Raw genomic sequence first — 21859 nt, 5'->3', positions numbered from 1 at the left:
ATCCCATGCCTGGCGAATGTTTCTTTGCAGGCTTTGATTACCGCCTTCGACATGAGGTCGGACAGTTTCACTACTTCTGGGTAACTGGAGAAGTAGTCGACCAGGAGTACGTAGTCACACCCCTTGGCGTGGAAAAGGTCGACACCGACTTTGGATCACGGAGAGGTCACAATCTCGTGCTACTGCAACATTTCTTTGGGTTGAGCTGGCTGAAACTTCTGACAGGTAGGGCAATTGAGGACTGTGTCAGCAATGTCCTGGCTGATGCCCGCCAATAGACCGCCTCCCGAGCTCTGCGTCGGCATTTCTTGAACCCAAGGTGACCCTCATGGAGTTGGCCCAGCACCATAGCACGCATACTCTGAGGAATTACGATTCTGTCGAGTTTCAGAAGGATTCTCTCCACCACCGTCAGGGGACATTGTCCCTTCTGCCAGCCATTGCTGAGGTGCTGTATCACGCGCTGCAGCAGAGGATCCTTGGCTGTCTCCTCACAAATTTGGACCACCCATTTGTCGGAGGCCGGAAGGTTCGAGGCACACAACTGCACTTGGGCTTCTATGTGGCAGATGAAGTCGCTTTGTTCATGCGGTGTGGTAATGGACCTGGACAGGGCATCTGCAATGATCAGCTCTTTACCTGGCGTGTAGACCAGTTTGAAATCGTAGCGGCGTAGCTTTAGAAGAATACGCTGTAACCGAGGTGTCATGTCGTTTAAATCCTTCTGGATTATGTGGACTAGAGGCCTGTGGTCCGTCTCTACTGTGAATTTCGGCAGGCCACAAACATAGTCGTGGAACTTGACTATCCCTGTTAGGAGACCCAGACACTCCTTCTCAATCTGAGCATACCGTTGCTCAGTGGGCATCATGGCCCTGGAGGCATACGCCACTGGAGCACTGGACGCGGAGTCATCCCGCTGAAGGAGGACCGCCCCAATGCCGTCCTGGCTTGCATCAGTTGATATCTTGGTTTCCTTGGTTGGGACGAAGAACGCTAGGACCGGGGCTGTCGTGGGTTTTGCTTTCAGCTCGCACCATTCCTCTTCATGCGTGGGCAGCCACTGGAATTCCGTCGACGTTTTGACAAGATGGCGGAGAGCCGTGGTGTAGGATGCCATATTGGGAATTAATTTCCCGAGGAAGTTGACCATTCCGAGAAAGCGGAGGACTGCCTTTTTGTCCCTGCTGTTGATCGCCGAGACCTTGTCGGCGTCTGGCCATACGCCCTGCTGCGAGATGTGGTCACCTAGGAATTTGATCTCCGATTGACCAAATGAGTACTTGGTCCTGTTGAGCTGAAGACCATATTCATGGATTCTTTGGAATACCTTCTTGAGGCGAGCGATGTGTTCATGGGATGTTGTGGATCAGATAATGACATCGTCAACGTACACTCCCACCCCCTCGATGCCCTTCATCATCTGTTCCATGATGCAATGAAATACTTCGGAGGCAGATATGATGCCAAAAGGCATCCGGTTGTAGCAGTAGCGACCAAACGGGATGTTGAACGTGCACAGCTTGCAACTGGACGCGTCCAGTCGTATTTGCCAAAACTCTTGGAGGCGTCGAGCTTAGTAAAGAATTTGGCATGAGCCATCTCACTGGTCAACTCTTCTCGTTTTGGTATCGGATAATGCTCCCTCATGATGTTGTGGTTTAGATCCTTTTTTAAAAAAAATATATTTATGAAAGTTTTTTAACACAATTTTTCTCCCTTACAAACAATAACCCCCCCCCCGCCTGGTAACAAAAAAAACGAGAAATCGCGCAGAGCAAGATATATACATGGCAAAATTATATATTTACACAGCTTTGCACACTGGCCCTCACCCGTACGTCCCAGTTTCCCCAACCCTTCATGTTATCTCTTGCTCATCCACACTCCCAGGCAGTGCCCCCTCTTCCCCCCCCCCCCCCCCCCCAAGGACGTCCCCCCCCCCCCGTCCCCCCCCAAGGTTGCTGCTGCTGCTGACCGACCTTCCTCTAACGCTCCGCGAGATAGTCTAGGAACGGTTGCCACCGCCTGTAGAACCCCTGCGCAGACCCTCTCAAGGCAAACTTAATCCTCTCCAACTTTATGAACCCAGCCATATCATTTATCCAGGCCTCCAGGCTGGGGGGCTTCGCCTCCTTCCACATTAGCAAGATCCTTCGCCGGGCTACTAGGGACGCAAAGGCCAGAATGCCGGCCTCTTTTGCCACCTGCACTCCCGGTTCGTCCACTACTCCAAATATTGCTAGCCCCCAGCTTGGCTTGACCCGGACTTTCACCACCTGAGATATTGCTCCCGCCACTCCTCTCCAGAACCCCTCCAGTGCCGGACATGACCAAAACATATGGACATGGTTCGCCGGGCTCCCTGAGCACCTTCCATATCTGTCCTCTACCCCAAAGAACCTACTCAACCTCGCCCCCGTCAAGTGCGCTCTGTGGACCACCTTAAATTGTATCAGGCTGAGCCTGGCACACGAGGAGGAGGAATTAACCCTACCTAGGGCATCAGCCCACAGACCTTCCTCGATCTCCTCCCCCAGCTCCTCCTCCCATTTACCCTTCAACTTTTCTACCAGCGCTTCCCCCTCTTTCAACTCCCGGTGTATTGCCGACACCTTGTCCTCCCCGACCCATACACCCGAGATCACCCTATCTTGAACTTCTTGTGCCGGGAGCAACGGGAATTCCCTCACCTGTCGCCTCACAAAAGGCCTCACCTGCATATATCTAAAGGCATTTCCCGGGGGTAACTCGAGCTTCTCCTCCAGTGCCCCTAGGCTCGCAAACGTCCCGTCGATGAACAGGTCCCCCATTCTTCCAATCCCCGCCCGATGCCAGCTCTGGAACCCCCCGTCCATCTTCCCCGGGACAAACCGGTGGTTACCCCTGATCGGGGACCACACCGATGCTCCCATTGCACCCTGGTGCCGTCTCCACTGGCCCCAGATCCTTAGCGTTGCCACCACCACCGGGCTCGTGGTATACTTTGTCGGCGAGAGCGGCAGCGGTGCTGTCACCAACGCCCCCGGCTCGTTCCTTTACAGGACGCCATTTCCATCCTCTTCCATGCCGCCCCCTCTCCCTCCATAACCCACTTGCGGATCATCGGCACACTTGCTGCCCAGTAGTAGCTCCCTAGGTTTGGCAGCGCCAACCCTCCTTGGTCCCTACTGCGTTCCAGGAACCCTCTCCTTACTCTCGGGGTCTTATTCGCCCACACAAACTCCATAATACTCCTGCCTACTCTCTTAAAAAAGGCCTTAGTGATCACGATGGGAAGGCACTGAAATACAAACAGAAACCTTGGAAGGACCACCATTTTGACCGACTGCACTCTACCCGCCAGCGAGAGCGGTAACATGTCCCATCTTTTGAAATCCTCCTCCATTTGCTCCACCAACCTCGTCAGATTCAGTTTATGTAGGGTCCCCCAACTCCTGGCTATCTGGATCCCCACATACCGAAAGTTCCCCTCCGCCATCCTCAGCGGTAGGTCCCCTATCCCTCTTTCTTGGTCCCCGCCTGTAATACAAAGAGCTCACTCTTCCCTACATTGAGCTTATAGCCCGAAAACTCCCCAAACTCCCTTAGAGTCTGCATGACCTCCACCATCCCCTCCATTGGATTCGCCACGTACAGCAACAGGTCATCCGCATATAGCGACACCCGATGCTCTTCTCCCCCTCGGACCACCCCCCTCCATTTATTAGCCTCCCTCAATGACATGGCCAATGGTTCGATCGCCAATGCGAACAACAGGGGGGACAGGGGGCACCCCTGCCTCGTCCCTCGGTACAGTCGAAAGTACTCCGACCTCCGCCGGTTCGTCTCTACACTCGCCATCGGGGCTCTGTAAAGGAGCTTAACCCAATTGATAAACCCTACCCCGAATCCAAACCTACGCAGCACCTCCCAGAGGTACTCCCACTCTACTCGGTCAAAGGCCTTCTCCGCGTCCATAGCTGCCACTATCTCCGCCTCTCCCTCCTCCGATGGCATCATTATCACGTTTAAGAGCCGCCGCACATTGGTGTTTAGTTGCCTGCCCTTTACAAATCCCGTCTGGTCCTCGTGGATTACCCCCGGGACACAGTCCTCGATCCTCGTGGCCAGCACTTTTGCCAGCAACTTTGCATCCACATTGAGGAGCGAGATCGGCCTGTACGATCCACGTTGCAGTGGGTCCTTGTCCCGCTTTAGGATCAAAGAAATTGTCGCTTCCGACATTGTCGGGCGCAGGGTCCCCTCCTCTCTTGCCTCATTAAAGGTCCTCACCAGTAGCGGGGCCAACAGGTCTGCATACTTCCTGTAGAACTCCACCGGGAATCCGTCAGGTCCCGGGGCCTTCCCCGCCTGCATGCTCCCCAAACCCTTGCTCAGCTCCTCCAACCCAATTGGTGCCCCCAAACCAGCCACCTCTTGCTCCTCCACCCTCAGGAATCTCAGCTGATCTAGGAATCGTCTCATCCCCTCTTCCCCCGCTGGGGGCTGGGATCTGTACAGCTCTTCATAAAAGGCCTTGAATACCTTGTTCATTTTCGTTGCACTCCGAACCGTGGCTCCCCTTCCATCTTTGACTCCCCCATTTCCCTCGCTGGCATCCTCTTATGGAGCTGGTGTGCCAGCATCCGACTAGCCTTTTCCCCATACTCGTAGGTCGCCCCCTGCGCTTTCCTCCACTGTGCCTCCGCCTTCCCTGTGGTCAACAGGTCAAACTCCATCTGGAGCCGTCATCTTTCCCCAAGTAATCTTTCCTCCGGGGCCTCTGCATATCTCCTGTCCACTCTCAAAATCTCTCCCACTAACCTCTCCCTTTTCATACCCTCTGTCTTCTCCCTATGAGCCCTAATGGAAATTAGCTCTCCCCTGATCAACGCCTCCCATACCACCCCCACCCGCACCTCCCCGTTGTCGTTGGCCTCCAAGTACCTTTTGATACACCCCCTCACCTTCCCACACACCACCTCGTCCGCCAGCAGTCCCACATCCAGCCGCCACAACGGGCGTTCGTCCCTCTCCTCTCCCAGCTCCAGTTCCACCCAGTGTGGGGCATGGTCCGAAACGGCGATAGCCGAATACTCCGTCCCCTCCACCCTCGGGATGAGCGCCCTACCCAGAACAAAGAAATCTATCCGGGAGTAGGCTTTGTGTACATGGGAGAAGAAAGAAAATTCCCTGGCCTGCGGCCTTGCAAACCGCCATGGGTCCACTCCCCCCATCTGATCCATAAACCCCCTAAGTACCTTGGCCGCCGCCGGCCTCTTTCCAGTCCTTGATTTGGAGCGGTCCAGTGCTGGATCCAACACTATTGAAGTCCCCTCCCATTATCAGGCCTCCTATCTCCAGGTCCGGAATGCGCCCCAACATGCGCTTCATGAATCCTGAATCATCCCAATTTGGGACGTATACGTTTACCAACACCACCCACGTCCCTTGCAGCCTACCGCTCACCATTACATATCGCCCTCCATTGTCCGCTACAATAGTCTTGGCCTCAAATGACACCCGCCTTCCCACCAATATTGCCACCCCTCTATTCTTCGCGTCCAGTCCCGAGTGGAATACCTGTCCTACCCATCCCTTTCTTAACCTGACCTGGTTCGCCACCTTCAGATGTGTCTCTTGGAGCATGGCCACGTCCGCCTTCAGTCCCTTTAAGTGCGCGAACAATCGAGCCCTCTTCAGCGGCCCATTCAGGCCCCTCACATTCCACGTTATCAGCCGGATTGGAGGTGCTCGTAGCCCCCCCACGCCCCGCCAACTAGTCATCTCCTTTTCTGGGCCAGTCCCGTGTCCACGCCTCCCTCACCCTCCAGTCCCCCAGAGGGGGGACCCCTGTCCCGACCACCACTTCTGTGTCCCATTCCCTTTCGGCCACTGCAGCTGCAACCCTTTCCCCCCCCCCCCCCTCCCCTCCCCCCCGCTAGACCCCTGTCTAGCTTTGTTGCTCCCCCCATGTCACTCCCGTAAGTCAGCTGACGCCTGCTGACCCCGGCTTCCCCCGCCGTCCCATTGACCTCCCCGCGTGGGAGTCTCCCAATCCATATGCATTCCTTCGTTCCCCTTCCCGCCTTTCTTCCCGCGCGCGGGAAAAAAAACCGCGCTTTCCAAAGCCCGCTCCGCCCCTTCTGCCGCAGCTCCTGTCGCGGCCTTGTCTCTCTCCCCCAGCCCATGTAACATTTCCTGCGCGTGATTGACCCCCTATATACAACAACCATCACACATCAAACCCCAAAACATCCCCCCCACCCTCACAAACCCTCAGTTAGAGTCCAACTTTTTGGCTTGTACAAAGGTCCACGCCTCTTCAGGCGTTTCGAAGTAATAGTGTTGGCCCTTGTATGTGACCCACAGTCGCGCTGGCTGCAACATTCCGAATTTCACTTATTTCCGGTACAACGCCGCTTTGGCCCGGTTGAAACCCGCTCTCCGCTTTGCAATCTCCGTGCTCCAGTCTGGGTATATTCGGATCTCTGCATTGTCCCACTTACTGCTCCGCTCCTTCTTGGCCCATCTCAGGACCCACTCTCTGTCCGTGAACCGGTGGAACCTCACCACCATCGCCCTTGGCGGCTCATTTGCCTGGGGCTTCTTCGCCAGCACCCGATGTGCCCGGTCCAACTCCAGCGGCCTCGAAGGGGCCTTCGTGCCCATCATCGCCTCGAGCATCGTGCTCGCGTATGCCCCGACATCAGCCCCCTCCACTCCCTCAGGGAGACCCAGGAATCGCAGTCTTCGAGTCTTCCCGCCCACCTCTTGTGTAGAGCCTCGTTCTGCTCCACTCTCACTGCCAGGCCCACGAGCTCGTCCTCGTTCTGACTGACTCTTTTCTGTACCTCCTGGATCTTAGCTTCGTGGGCCTTCTGCATGATCCCGAGTCCTTCAATTGCCAAAAGCATAGGCGCCAACATCTCCTTGCGCATCGCCTCGTGCTGCTCCTCGAAGCAGCGCTTGATGTACTCCTGCAGCTCCCCTTTGACCCTGGCCGCCGCCATTTTGTTTACTTTCCCTCGCTTCTCCCGTTGCTCCAGTGCCGCTCCTTTGGCCGTTACACTTCTGGTCCGTTTCATAGAAGTTGGCAGTGTTTGCTTCACCAGTCTGCCCCTAAAAGTCTATGGAAACTCCTGAAAAAGGTCTGAGAGTCGGCTCCAGGCGGGAGCTGCCGAATGCGCGACCTACTCCTCCATGGCCACCACCAGAAGCCTCGTCCCTGCTTCTTCAATGGCCCTGGTAGATCTTTTCACAGTTGTTCCCTCTGCTGCTAGAATTCACCTTTGATAGAGTCAAGCTAGATTGCAGCTTTAAGCTTGCCCTTCCCCCGCCTGCATGCTGGAAGAGGCCCTCGTCTACTGCTGCAGCGCAAGCCAAATCTTTCACTGTTTCTGCCGTGTCTGGTAGCCAAAAGACACAACACTCCTGGGGGACACTGTCAGGGGAATGCTGCAGCCTTCTTCCCACACCGGGAAATGTCAAACAAATGCTGTGGAGGCCCTGTAAAAGAGCCCAAAAGTCCGTTCCAAGCGGGAGCTGCCGAATATGCGACCTAGCTCTGCATAGCCGCACCCGGAAGTCGGTTTAGATCCTTGAGGTCAATGCAAATGCGAAGCTCCCCTGATGGCTTCTTGACGCAGACCATGGAGCTGACCCAGTCTGTGGGCCCTGTAACCTTTGATATGATGCCCTGGTCTTGGAGGTCCAGTAATTGCTTCTTCAGACGATCCTTGACGGGCGCCGGCACCCGGCAATGTGCATGAATTACAGGGGTGGCATTCGGCTTGAGCGGGATTTTGTATCGGTATGGGAGCGAGCCCATTACGTCGAACACGCTGTGGTACTGCGTGATGATGTCATCTATGTCGGCTTGCAAGTTTCCATCGGGCGAGGCCTTAACCGGTGATGATGACATGGTGTGGACGCGTTGAGCAAGGTTCAGGAGCTTGCAGGCTCGAGCACTGAGCAGAGATGCTCTGTCAGGCCCGACGATCACTTTATTGGATACCCCCAGTTGACACGAGCCACTGGCAGCTATGGCGTTGCCATTGTAGTCAAGGAGCTGGCAGGCCGGTGGAAGAATGGTGCGGATGGTGTCGAGGTCGGATTTCGAGATGAGATTCGCCGATGCGCCGGTGTCCAGTCTGAACCGGATGCGGGCCTTGTTCACGGTGAGGACAGCAGACCACTCGTCGTCGGGATCCACACTTGAGGATCGACAGGCGTTGCGTAGGTGTGCTGGAAGTCAGCGGATGTGTAGTTATGATGCCCACCCGGTATGGGAACTTGAGGCACTCAGCATCAGGGTCTGTTGGTTTGTTGGGATTGTACTTGCCTTGTTGTATTGAGTGGACACTTCTGCGCTGCAGCTGGAATCGCTGGCTGCTGAGCGGTGGAGCAGATCTGCAAAGGGCTGCGTAGTGGCCAAGCTTGCCACACTAGACACCGGCGTCCTTTTGCCAGACATTGCCGCTTTAAGTGGGCGGAACCACAATTCGGACACGTCAGGACGCCGACGTCAGCGAGTTCCGTGCGCCATCGCACATGCGCAGTGCGGTCGGTCGACGTACGCACCTGCGCAGCGCAGTCAGGTTGTCGGGCTAGTTGTCCACTCAGTCGTGGCGCGCATGTGCAGGGACCTGCGAAAAGCGCGCGAAACGGCCACTCTCCTTGATGCTCAGGCTCTGCATTTGTGCAATGGCCTGCACCCGCTCCGCCTCGTGGGAGGCCAGCTTCGCAGTTTCTGCCGCCCTGATGTGGGAGTAACGATTCTTAGCATGCTCATGGACAACGCACGTCTCGATAGCGACAGAGAGGGTCAACTGTTTGACTTTCAGGAGCTGGTGCCGAAGGGAGTCGGAGTGGACCCCGAAAACGATCTGATCCCGGATCTTGGAATCAGCCATCGAGTCCTAGTTTCATGACTGCACTCGGATGCGGAGATGGGTGACGAAGGACTGAAAGGTTCATCCTTACCCTGTAGCCTCTGCTGGAAAACGTACCGTTCAAAGCTCTCATTCACCTCAATGGCGCAGTGGCTGTCAAACTTCAGCAGGACTGTTTTGAATTTTGTTTTGTCTTCGCCATCACTGGGTCCAGAGAGAGTGGGAATCCTAGTGCCCTCTGGCTTTATAGTGGTGGTGTCCTGTCTGGTGACTGGCTGCACTGTGATGTGTGCTTACTGGTCATCCTGTGTGTCAATCACTGCCAGTCTGCACTTCATTATATACATGCGTGGATATTATGACAGTGGGGATTAAAAAGACCAGGAATTTGCAGCTGTATTGGTAGTGAAACTGCAGGCATCGCCATCAGTACGGTGTAAAATGGAGAACGATTTATTCCTGTGCAGGTAAATTCAAAAATGTGGATGTTGCTGACAGTGATACCTTGCTCCTCCATAGGACGTGTTATTGCAGTTTTCAAGGATGCAATCAACACAGAATAATTGATATCACAAGAACTTGAACTGTTATGTACTATTCTCAATGGAAAAATAATCAAAATTTTGAACATTCAGGAGTAACTTGTTTTTTAACGCCGCACAAAGCCCTAATTGCTGCTGAATTGTGTCCCAGACAACTAATTTTACAAGTGTGAATTCACACTTCCTCAAAAGTACATTTAAAATTGCTTGATTTTTAAAATAACGGAAATTATTTTTTTCCCAGTTTGTTTCCTGTTACAGCTACTCTTTCAATCCCATATGTATGTCTCAATCAGCATTGTGCTTTTTGTACAATGATTTAAATGTGAATTATGTCACATATTTATTAATTCCTGCTTTACAGCCTATGAGTAATCTTTAATCTGATTATCCAATCAACTTGACTACTGCCTACCTGGTTGTAGGATCCCACAGATTCACTATAGATGGCGCAAAATTCAAAGTGACATCTGAGTAGAGGAAATCTATGCTCCATAGCCAACTAAATCTTTGCAGAAAACTTCTCTTGAGGTCAACGTTGATGTTGTTTCTCCACCACGTTGTGCAAAATCTGAGTCATTGTGTCTTTTTCTCTTGAGAGTCTGGTCTGCTCATTAATTTCTGCTTCTAAATATGACTTGGTATTTCTGATTTTCAGAGCGATGTTTTATGATTGTAGATTTGTATACTTCTATTTAAATGTTACAAATACCCTCTTATAAGTACTATACTTGGATTCTTACAAATTGGTATAGGCATTGCTTGTTTAAAAAAATTTCCAAACCCAATCAGTGCTTCCTTTACTGAACCCACAGAACCCATGACCAGTGGCACGGAGTTTCTTTATTTAAAAATATTTTTATTCAAGGCTTTTCAACAAAATATGAATGTGCAAAATATCAACAGTACAACCAAAGAGCAACAAACAATCTTCCCAACAGCCTACTCAACAACCCCAATCCTGCAGCCCCTCTGACACTGGCCCCCTACCAGGTCCCGCCTTCTCCCTTTTTAACCCACCTTACCACCCCCCGAAAACCCTTTCATGCTGATCCCACAATACTTATTGAAGAAATTCGCTGAACAGTTTCCACATCCGGGTGAACTCTTCTACCAACTTGATTTCTCTAATGGCAGGAATTCTTCCAGATCGTTGACCCACAACCCTGCCTTCGGTGGCTCAGAGTCCCACCAACATAACAAAATCCATCTATGGGCTATCAGGGAGGCAGAAGCTAATACATAAGCCTCCCCCCCCCCCCCCCCCCCAACCTCCCTTCATGCCCCCGAGCCTTGATTGGGAAAACCTCACTCTTTCCCATATTTAATTTATACCCCGAAAACCGGCCAAATTACCCCCCAAACCCCCTCGGTCACCTTCAATGCAGCCCAACGGGTCCGAAATATAGAATAGCAGATTATATGCGTACAACGAAACCCTATGCTAGACCCTCCCCTACACTGAATCGCTCTCCAATCCCTCGACGCCCTAAGCGCCATTGCCAGTGGCTCTATCCTCAAGGCAAAAAGCAGGGGGAGAGCAGACACCCGGTGTAACCCAAACCCCCTCGGTTCGTCCGCACATTTACCAATTGGACCCAATCCACAAACCCCTACCACAACCCTAAACTCCCCAGCACCTCAAACAAATACACCCACTCCACCCGATCAAAAGCCTTCTCCACGTCCATCGCTACCACTACCTCTACCTCTACAAAGAAGGTGCCGACAACTTATTTTCACAAATGCCGTCTGATCCTCTCCAATCAACCCCGGCAAACAATCCTCAATCCGTGATGCGAGCACCTTCGGCAACAACTTGACATCCACATTCAACAACAATATTGGGCTGTGCAATCCGCACTGCCCCGGGTCCTTATCCTTTTTAAGAATCAGGGATATACAAGCTTATGACAAAGTAGCGGGGAGTTCCTCCCTCTCCCTCGCCTCATTGTACACGCTCATTAGCAGTGGCCCCAGCTACACCCGGGGCCTTCCCTGTCGTGCAACCCGATCGCGGCCTCCAAGCCTGCACCCGCCCCTCCCCCACCTTGGGAAACCAAACCATTCTGAAACTGCCTCATCCCCTCTTCCCCCATCGGGGGCTCCAACTCATAGAGCCTCCTACAAAAGGCCTCAGATACCTTATTCACCCCCTCCGGATCCATCACCACCTTACCCTCCTCGTCCCTCACTCTACCAATCTCTCTATTCACTGCCTGCTTCCTCAGCTGATGGGCGGACATTCTGCTTGCCTTCTCCCCATATTCATACATTGCCCCCCTGGCCCTCCGCACCTGCCCCACCACCTTCCCTGTCGACGCTAACCCGAACTCCATCTGGAACCTCTGCCTCTCCATCAACAACGCCTCCTTCGGCACCACCGAGTACCTCCTATCCACCCTCAAGATCGCCTGGGACTTGGTGTTTATTAGGTGGACACTCATACCCGTTAACGAGTGATCGGCAAAGAAGAATGGGAATAGCAGTTTGTCATGTTGTATAACTTGCAGCGCAGCAAATCTTTTTGTTAAGCCCTTTGAATTTAAGAAAACAATGAATAGTTAGAATTAATGCATATTGTCATGAAATTAAATAAATGTAATCGTTTGCAGACTCAACTCCTAACAGCACAAAAAGAAAGAGACGGAGCATTACAGCAATGTATGAAACAAGGTGAAGAAATTCAGAAACTCGGACTTTATTACAGGTAAGCTGCACCAGTTTATCTTCTTTAATTGATTGGGGTCGACATTTAAAATTTTGCTTCAATTATAGTAGCCAATATCATTAAGCTGGTCAGAGGCTTAAAGCAAGCTTGTTGCAGGAAAATTAAGATAACTGTTTGATTTTGCAGTTCATAACCATATTTATTTTTAAAATATGCATTTTAACAGGAACATTTCGGCACTGTCCAGAGAAAATTGTTGATGTGAATTAGGTACATAAACCTGGCTCTAAAAAGCATAGGCGGGATTCTCCGTTACCCGACACCGAAATCGGGATCGCCGATTGGGCGGAGAATGGCTCCAGATGCCAAAATCGTGGCAGGTGGCAGTTTGACGCCGGGTCGCGATGCTCCGCACCTCCAAATCGACATCATCGAAAGGCGCGCCACGCACAGTCAAAACCTCGTTTGAATGTTATCATTGGGCCCACCCGTGACGCTCCGCCTCCGATGGCCCGATTTTCCGACAGCATGGGCCACATGTGGTCTCAGCGGTCATGGGCATGGCATGGCGGCTGCGGAGAGAGAGGGCATGTGGACAGTGTCCAGCGCCGCCATACTCCACCGAGAGCAATTCTGATGGCCAGGGGGCTTCTGCTAGGGCTGGGGGGAGTAGTGGGAGGTGGCCAGGAGGTGGGCTGTGGGGTTGGGCTGGACGTGTTCGTGGTCCAGCACAACTGGTGCCATCTTTTCCGGCGTGATCGGTGCATGTGTGTGGGGGGCTGTAGGCCTATGCGCGGCTCAAGCTTGTCCGCCCTGTGCATGTCCAGCACGAACCCGGCGATTCTCCCACTGTTTTTTGAGCATTCCGCGGGTGTTACACGTGCCGCCAGTGCTGCCCCTGCACCTGTCACGGAATCGGTGCGTGTGTGGCGTTAATATTTCCGTCATGAAACACCAAAGATCCTCCGTGGCCATCAGCACTTAGACGCAGGAATGAAGACCTTAATTTTGATAACGATGTCATAATATACACCAGTATATCATGGTGCAGACACACACTGATGGGCTCACAGTGGGACCAATCAACACACACAACACCGCAGCTAAGAGCGTGCAAGCCAAAAGGTGTTTTAGAGAAGAAATTCCAAAATACGAGGCCTCCGCAGCTGAAAACACAGCTGTCGATGGTGGGGAATTTGGAATTGGGAATGCCCACGAGTTCAGAATTCAGAACAGATTGAGAAACTCAAAACTGAATATCTATGAAGCACTATGGGCCATCAACAGCAGCAGAATTGTATTTGAGCACAATTGGCAGCCTCGTGGTCCAGTCATATCTCTCCCATTACCATTGAACCAGAGAATCAACCCTGGTTCAATGAGGAGTGCAATAATGCTTGCCAGCACCAGACATACCTAAAAATGATGTGCGGACCTACAACACACGACTATGTACATGCTAAAAACTAGACGCAGCATGCCATAGACAAAGCTAAGCAATCTCACAAGCAACAGGTCAGATTAAAACTCTACAGTCCAGCCACGTTCAGTTGTGAATGGTGATGACAATTAAACAACTAACCAGAGGAGGGGACTCCACAAATATATCCATCTTCAATGATGAGGAGTGCAACATATCAGTGCAAAAGACAAGACTGAAGCATTTGCAACCATCTTCAGTCAAAAATACCAAATGGATGATCTATTTCAGCTTCCTCGTGAGGTCTTTAGCATCACTGATGCTAGTCTTTAACCATTTTGATTCAGCCCATGTGATATCTAGAAATGACTGAAGGCACTGGATACAGCAAAGGTTACTGATCTTGAAAACATCCCAACTGCAGTACTGAAGACTTATACTCCAGAACTAGCTGCAACTTTAACCAAGCTGTTCAGATAGAGCTAAAACAGTAGCATCTACCTGACAATATGGAACATTGCCCAGCTTTGACCTGTCTACAGAAAGAAAGACAAATCCAACCCGGCCAATTACCACCCCATCAATCCACTCTCGATCATCGGCAAAGTGATGGAAGGGGTCGTCGACAGTGCTATCAAGCAGCACTTATCAGCAATAACTTACTCACTGGCACTAATTTGGATTCTGTCAGAACCACTCCGCTCCTGACCTCATTACAGCCTTGTTCATAACATGAACTGGTGCTATAGCAAAACTGGAGTCACTAGGAATCGGGGAGAAAACTGTCCACTGGTTAGAGTCATACCTAGAGCAAAAAAGGATAGTTTTGGATGTTAGAGATCAATCATCTCAATTCTAGGACATCATGGCTCCTCAAGGAAGTGTCTTAGGCCCAACCATCTTCAGCTGCTTCATCAATGACCTTCCCTCCATCATAAGGTAAGAGAGGGGATGTTAACTGATGATTGTACCCATACCGGCCTCCTTGAACAGGCACCGGAATGTGCCGACTAGGGGCTTTTCGCAGTAACTTCACTGAAGCCTACTTGTGACGATAAGCGATTATTATATTATTATTATGATTGCACAATGTTCAGCAGCATTCGCGACTCCTCAGATAAAGGAGTAGCCTCTGCTAATATGCAGCCAAACCGAGTCAAAATTCATGCCAGGACTAATAAGTGGCAAGTAATATTGCTGCCCCATAAATGCCAGGCAAATAACCATCTCCAACAAGAGAGAATCTAACCATCGCCTCTTGACATTCAATGATATTGCGATCACTGGATACCCCACTGTCAATTTCCTGGGGGTTACTATTGACCAGAAACTTAATTGGACAAGTCATATAAATAACTACAAGAGGAGATCAGAAGCTAGGAATTCTGTAGTGAACAACTCACCTGACTCACCAAAGCCTGGCGACGATTTGAAAGGCTCAAGTCAGGAGTCTGATGGAATACTCGCCACTTGCCTGATTAGTGCAGCTCCAACAATACTCAAGAAACTCGACACCATCCAAGACAAAGCAGCCCATTTGGCATCCCATCCACCACCTTAAACATTCAGTCCCCTCCACGACTGACAGACAGTGGCAACAGTATGTGTTGCATTTTGATGTCTGTTTTAGACAAACTCACCATCGCATGATTTGCGATTATCCTTCTGTAGAAAGATCATTTAGATTTGAAACGTTAACTCTGTTTCTTTACACAGATGCTACCAGACCTGCTGAGTTTATCCAGCATTTTCTGCAATTACTTCAGAATTTCCAGCATCCCACAGTATTTTGCGTTTATATAGGGCTGGATTCTTCTGCTCTGCCCGCCGCAAGAACGCCACGGACAAGAGGCGGACAATGGAGAACTCCATTGACCTCGGGCGGGATTCTACAGTCGCCGGGCGGACGTGGCCATAGAATCCCGCCCATAATCTCACAGCAGGACTGATAAACTATAATAAGCAAAATAGGCACCTTACAGTCCTCTCGACTTAACATTGAGTTCAACAACTTTAGACTGTGATCTTTCTCCTCCATCTTAAACCCATTTTTTCAAATATCCCATACACTTATGAAATGAAAATCGCTTATTGTCACAAGTAGGCTTCAAATGAAGTTACTGTGAAAATTGTTATGGCCTCAATGCAACCCCACCTCCCATACCAGGCCATCTGCTTTTGTTTTTAAGTTTGCTGCATTTTATTGAAATCCCTCACAACAACTGCTTGATATCTGACACATTTCTCCTTCTCTTTAGTTCTGACAAAGAGCCAAACAGATTCAAAACTTTACCTCTGCTTTCTCTCCGAACAGTTGCTGCCAGACCTCCAGAGTTTTACTAGTATCCCCTGTCCTGGTAAACTGCACATAAGTTCAGTCTGTTTGAAGATCCAGTACAGCAGACAGATCTGTTTAGCAACCACTACTCACAAGAACAGCACAGCTGCGATTCCTACACACACACTACATGCTACCAGCTAGCTGCTTCATGCACGCTGAGCTGCATCATGGCCACTTGCTAACTTGCATATTCCCTTAAAGTGATATCACAACATCCTCCTTTATTTACAAGATGACATTACATACATTAAGAGTAAACATACATGCGCAATAGGGTGGCTGTAAAAATCATTTTCACAAAAGATTGATCTCTGTTTAAGAATTTAGGAGTCTACATAATATTTGGGCGACTTTCTAATCCTCCCAAACCTCGTGATGTATGCCCTTCCTGAGATCTAGTCTGGTCACTTAGGTATTCTTGGATGGCAGATGTGTTGGCATTCTGAGCACGGCACATTTTGGGTACTCCTGCATGTGACCAGGTTCCCTCGGTAGGATGTATGTCCCAAAGATTCTGCCCTGCAGGCAGACTAGACAGTTCTGCACCTGCAATTCAGTTGTACACCATCTTCATTCGCCCTTGTTTTTCAGGAGGTTTCTCTTGTATCTCTGAGAACTGGCACAGATGTTGGCATGACAAGTGTGACATGCAGGATTTTAGCTATTTTGGATTGAAATTTTCTTTTTCAATTTAAGGGTTAACAGCCTGGGTTAAATAGAGTATGTTTGATTGCAGTAGTCATGTTTTTTTTAAAAATCTTATTTTGCAAGAACAGAAGCTTTTAGGAGCCAGAGGTGAAATTGAGTTGAGTTCTAATCTGGCTACCTTTTAGACCACAAGAAAGGTCTCTTGCTCTCACAGTAGGATCGTTTTTTAAAAAGTAATAGTGTTTAAAGCAGAGCAGACTTGTCTGAGGACAAGTGGAAAGCTGAAACAAACCAGTTGAAACAGCTTTTTTGAAGACTTCCAGTCAGGGGTTGTAACAGGAGGCAAGAAGTATTATTACCAATGGTCGGTGAACCATTAAAAGCAAGATTTAGTGGACCATATCAAATTGAAAGGAAATTGAGTGAGGTGAATTATTTGATAAGAACGTCAGCCAGAAGGAAACCCCAGTTTGTCATGTTAATATGCTCAAAAGCTATTTTGATAGAGAAATAAAGAAGGAGGCTGTTTTGGTCATTATAACTCAGGAAGAAGAGATAAATCTAGATGGTTCTGAATTTGACATTCCTCAAATTAAATTGGATAATGAGGAAAAATTTAAAAATTTGGATAAATTATTGAGTTACCTTCCAGAAGAAAATCAGAATGATCTAAAAGAGTTTACAGCCACATGGAGCTGTATGTGGGAATAAATTAGGAAAAGTATGAAAGTAATTATGCATGATGTAGATACAGGACATGCTATTCCCATTGAACAACATCCCCACAGGCTCAATCCACTGAAGTCAACACAGGTACAAAAGGAGATCGACAGCATGCTTAAAGATCATATGATCAAAGTGAGTTGCAGCAATTGGAGCTCACCGATTGTCATGGTACCAAAGTTGGATGGAACACAGTGATTGTGTGTGTAGTTTAGAAAGTTCAATGCAGTTGCAAAGTCAAATTTATATCATATTCGTTGTTTGGAAAACTGTGTGGAAAAAGTGGGACAAGCAAAGTTTATTACCAAACTTTACTTACTTAAAGGATGTAGGCAAGTACCTTTATCAGACAGGGCGAAGGAAATTTCTGCTTTTGTGATGCCAAATGGTCTACCTCAATTTAACGCTATGTCATTTGGAATGAAGAATGCGACAGCAATATCCAAAGATTAACCAACAAGATCATTTCTAGACTCAACATTTGTGCAGTGTATATTGACAATTTAGTGGTGCTCGGTCAAATGTAGAAGGAGCATTTGGAACAGTTACAATAATTATTCAATCGACTACAGGAAGCCGGATTGATAATGTTTGCAAAAAGTGAATTCGCGCAACCTCAAGTCACATTCTTAGGCCATACAATTGGACATGGTCAGATGGCCCCACGGAATGTGAAGATGAAAGCTATTGGAGAGTTTCCAATACTATCAATGAGGAGAAACGTTCTCAGATTTCTCGGCATGAGTGGTTTCTACTAGAAATTCATGCCAAATTTCAGCAGAGTGGTTGCTCCACTGACTGAACTTCTAAAAAAGCACAAGATACTTCAGAGTGTCAGGAGGCATTCGATAATCTGTAGACTATGTTACCAATGTATCAGTGTTGATGACACATAATTATGTTAAGCCATTTAAGGTGGCAATTGATGTGAGTAATGTAGGTACTGGTGCTGTACTGCTGCAGGAAGATGACAAAAGAATCGAAAAACCTATTGGTTATTTTTCTCGGAAATTAAATATTCAACCATCGAGAAGGAGACCTTGAATTTGGTACTGGTGTTGCAACATTTTGACATTTATGTTAGTGATAATTCATCGGAGATAATTATATATACAGACCATAATCCACTAAAGTTTTTGGACAAGTTTAAAAATAAAAATGCAAGACTGTTCAGATGAAGTTTATTTTTACAACTGTTTAGATTCAAAATTTGTCAGGAAGGGAAAATGCGATTGTTGATGATTTACCACGACGCACATGTGAAAAGACTGAAATGGACTATACTAATGTTTCCGTTTGCATGTTTAAAATGTAAAATGATATTTATATATATGTTGCAGAATATAAGTTGTGTTTAATCATGAGAAATGTTTAGAGTTGAAAGAATTTGGAAAAATGAAGCTGTCTGTTTATATTGCTGGTTAATTTTTTTTTAAGGGGAATGGTGTGACGCGTGCAGGATTTTAGATATGTTGGGTTCTCAACATTTGGCAATTTAAGTGTTAACAGCCTGGGTTAGAGTGTGTTTCACTGCCATAGTCCTGCGTTTAAAAAGATTCTTATTTTGCATGACCAGAAAGCTTTTAGGAGCCAGAGGTGGAATTGACCAGAATAATGGCCGGGGTTCTCCGATCCCACGCTGGGTCGGAGTGGTGTGGCGAGAATCCCGCCACACCACTCCGACGCCTGGTGGGGGGCGGGGGGGAGCCAACTCTGAGGGGGGCCTCCACGGTGGCCAGGCCCGCGATCGGGGGTAACCGATCGGCGGGCAGGCTCATTCCGGGGGGTGGTCTATGTTCCTCCCCGCCAGGCCCCTGTAGGGCCATGTTGCCCGCGGTCCTGCGCGGATACGGCTGTGGTGCGGACCCGTGGTGGGCCAGCTTTCGGCGCCGGAGCAGCACACAACACTCCGGCGCTGTTCCAGCCCCCTAGGAAGCGTGAATGCCTGGGCCTGGAGGCCCATTGATGCCGGCATCGTTCGCGCCGGTTTTGGCGCCGGCATCAACAATTGGCTGGGATTTTGGAGAATCCAGGCCAATGTGTTTTCAACCTGGGCTATTGCAATGTTGTTTGACTAGGGGGAGTCCCTGGGGAGTTAATGTGTTTTAAGCCTGGAAAATTACTTTGTATTCAGCTTGAGGAGATGATGTCATTGCTGACTGGAGCTAAGGTATTCAGACATTTTTTATTTTTTTAAATAGATTCATTTTTTCCAATTCATTTTTTCCAATTAAGGGGCAATTTAGTGTGGCCAGTCGACCTAACCTGCACATCTTTGGGTTGAGGGGGTGAAACCCATGCAAACACTGGGAGAAAGTGGAAACTCCACATGGACAGTAACCCAGAGCCAGGATCGACCCTGGGTCCTCGGCGCCATGAGGCTGCAGGGCTAACCCACTGCACCACCATGCTGCCCGCATTCAGACATTTTGAGAACGCTTTTTGAATTGAGTTCGAATCTGGCTATCTTTTAGACCATAAGAAATTATTTTGCTCTCACAGAAGGATGTTTTTTTAAAAAAAAGTAATAGTATTTAAAGCAAAGCAGACTTATCTGAGGACAAGGGGAAAGCTGAAACAAACCAGTTGTAGCAACTTTTTGAAGACATCCAGCGTTGGATCTGCATGGGTTCTAACAGGAGCCAAATCTGTTCTGGAAAACAAGGATTACTCTGTGCCATTGGTGATGTAGGATGGATTGAGAGCTGTAGTTTTTTTCTTTCTTGCTGTTTTATTAGGAATAGAGATAGTAATTGAAGGTATTGTATTTACTGTATAGAGTAGTATTTTTAAGGGGCAGCTGTAAGCTATTTTTGGGTGTGATGTTAAAGAGTTTAATATTGTGTCAATAATAGTTTTGTTTTAAAATACCAAATCCCTATTTATTCATACAATCACTCCTGGAGTGAAGTATTCTTTCTGCACAGTCTTACAAAATAAAATAATATATTTGGGTTTCAGTCCAATATCCTAGCCACTGTTGGAGTCTAGTCTGTGATCGTAATACAAAGTTGTCCTAGCCTCCCTTCTGAACATGATTTCTGCCAGTGATGGTCTGCCCATATTTAAAGGTGTTGCTCTCAAATGTATCATGTGATGCAAAGATACCGCTTTATCTCCTTGCACATCATGATTGATGCCTTAGCGGTGCAAACCATTCACTCAGCAATATGTTTGGATCTGGAATGGCATGGTGACGCTAACACATGGTTTATGTCCCATTTAGTCTCTAAAACATCTGCCAATCTATTTGGTCAATGTCTAATATGACCTCTTCAGGCAATCCAAACAAACTGAATAATGCACTTATTCTGTCTGCCATGAATGTACTTGAACTATCCTTCAGTTATCTAATAATTGGGAACTTGGAGAAGTAATCAATGATTAATAATAATGATCATTATTATTGTCACAAGTAGACTGCAATGAAGTTACTGTGAAAATCCTTTAGTCGCCACACTTTGGTGCCTGTTCGGGTACACAGAGGGAGAATTCAGAATGTCCAATTCACCGAAAAGCACGTTTTTCGGGACTTGTGGGAGGAAACCGTAACACCCGGAGGAAACCTACGCAGACACAGGGAGAACATGTCCGCACAGTGACCCACGCGGGAATCGAACCCGAGACCTCGCGCTGTGAAGCAACAGTGCGAACCACTGTGCTACCGTGACGCCATTTAAATTTCACCATCTACCATGGTGGGATTTGAACCCTGGTCCCCAGAGCATAACTCTGGGTCTCTGGATTACTAGTCCAGCGACAATACCAGTACACTACTGCTTCCCCATAAATGTGTAAAGGGGAATTGTCACCATGAGAAATGATGTTGTTGTTGATCATTGGCCAATTCAGTTTCCCTTGTTTGCTCTATGCCCATATGCCCCTGGTATAACTGAAACAATATGTCCTGGCGGAGAGCACCTTTTTTCCTTTGAAAATCAGATCTCTTGAAATACCTATTTCATCTTTGTATGGCCTGAAGCATCTGAGGGTGTCTGGCACTTTTTATATCGTATCAATTCAACCACCTACAATAACTTTACATAATGCTTTCAGTCGTGGATCATTTATTGTTTCTTCCTGAAGTTGGTTCTGTTTGTGTTGACCAAAACTCATCCGATCGACACCTTTTACTTTGATGTCTATGTTGTCCATTTGTATATCTAGCAAAATATCTGCAGTATTTTTCAGATTGAGTAACCAGCTCAGTGAGTCTGTAATAACCATTTTGCGACCTGACATTGAAGCCCTACTCTAGGTGGTGCCCAGTTGCTTGTGCCAAATCATTTCCAATGGTATGTGGTCTGTTTCCACAATGAACTGTTTACCAAATAGGTACATGTGTTGTCTTTGTGAGAGTCTCGAGCTCTATGTTCGGATAATTAGATTTTGCATGTGATAGGCTTTTGGATCCAAATGCAATTCATTTGCCATCTTACTTAAAACATGCCACTAACTTTTTTGAACTGCGTTGACTTTTTTTCTTGGGTTGTTGTATTGTAGAATACATTTCTCTCTGATGGTGCTTGTTTAAGTGACTCAGACACATGTTGAAGACATTCCAGCAATACATATGGAACATCCTTCATTCAGAGCTCGCTCGTTGATGATGCTTTATTGGTAAAGTTGGCAATGCAT

At 48.5% G+C, this 21859-nt stretch overlaps 1 protein-coding gene across 7 annotated transcripts in view; it reads left to right on the top strand.

Moving 5' to 3' along the window:
- The window catches only part of mipol1 (mirror-image polydactyly 1), a 654701-nt gene that overhangs the window by 476648 nt on the left and 156194 nt on the right, over positions 1 to 21859 (top strand). For all 7 annotated transcript variants that reach the window (XM_072488851.1, XM_072488861.1, XM_072488810.1 and 4 more), the window contains one exon: positions 12034 to 12128. In XM_072488851.1, the coding sequence (XP_072344952.1) occupies positions 12034 to 12128 (95 nt within the window). The remainder of the gene's footprint in view (positions 1 to 12033; positions 12129 to 21859) is intronic.

Source organism: Scyliorhinus torazame, chromosome 2 (assembly GCF_047496885.1).
Source record: "Scyliorhinus torazame isolate Kashiwa2021f chromosome 2, sScyTor2.1, whole genome shotgun sequence".
Lineage (NCBI taxonomy): Eukaryota > Metazoa > Chordata > Chondrichthyes > Carcharhiniformes > Scyliorhinidae > Scyliorhinus > Scyliorhinus torazame.
Note: the sequence above shows the minus strand (reverse complement) of the source record. Positions and strands in the feature narration are given on the sequence as shown.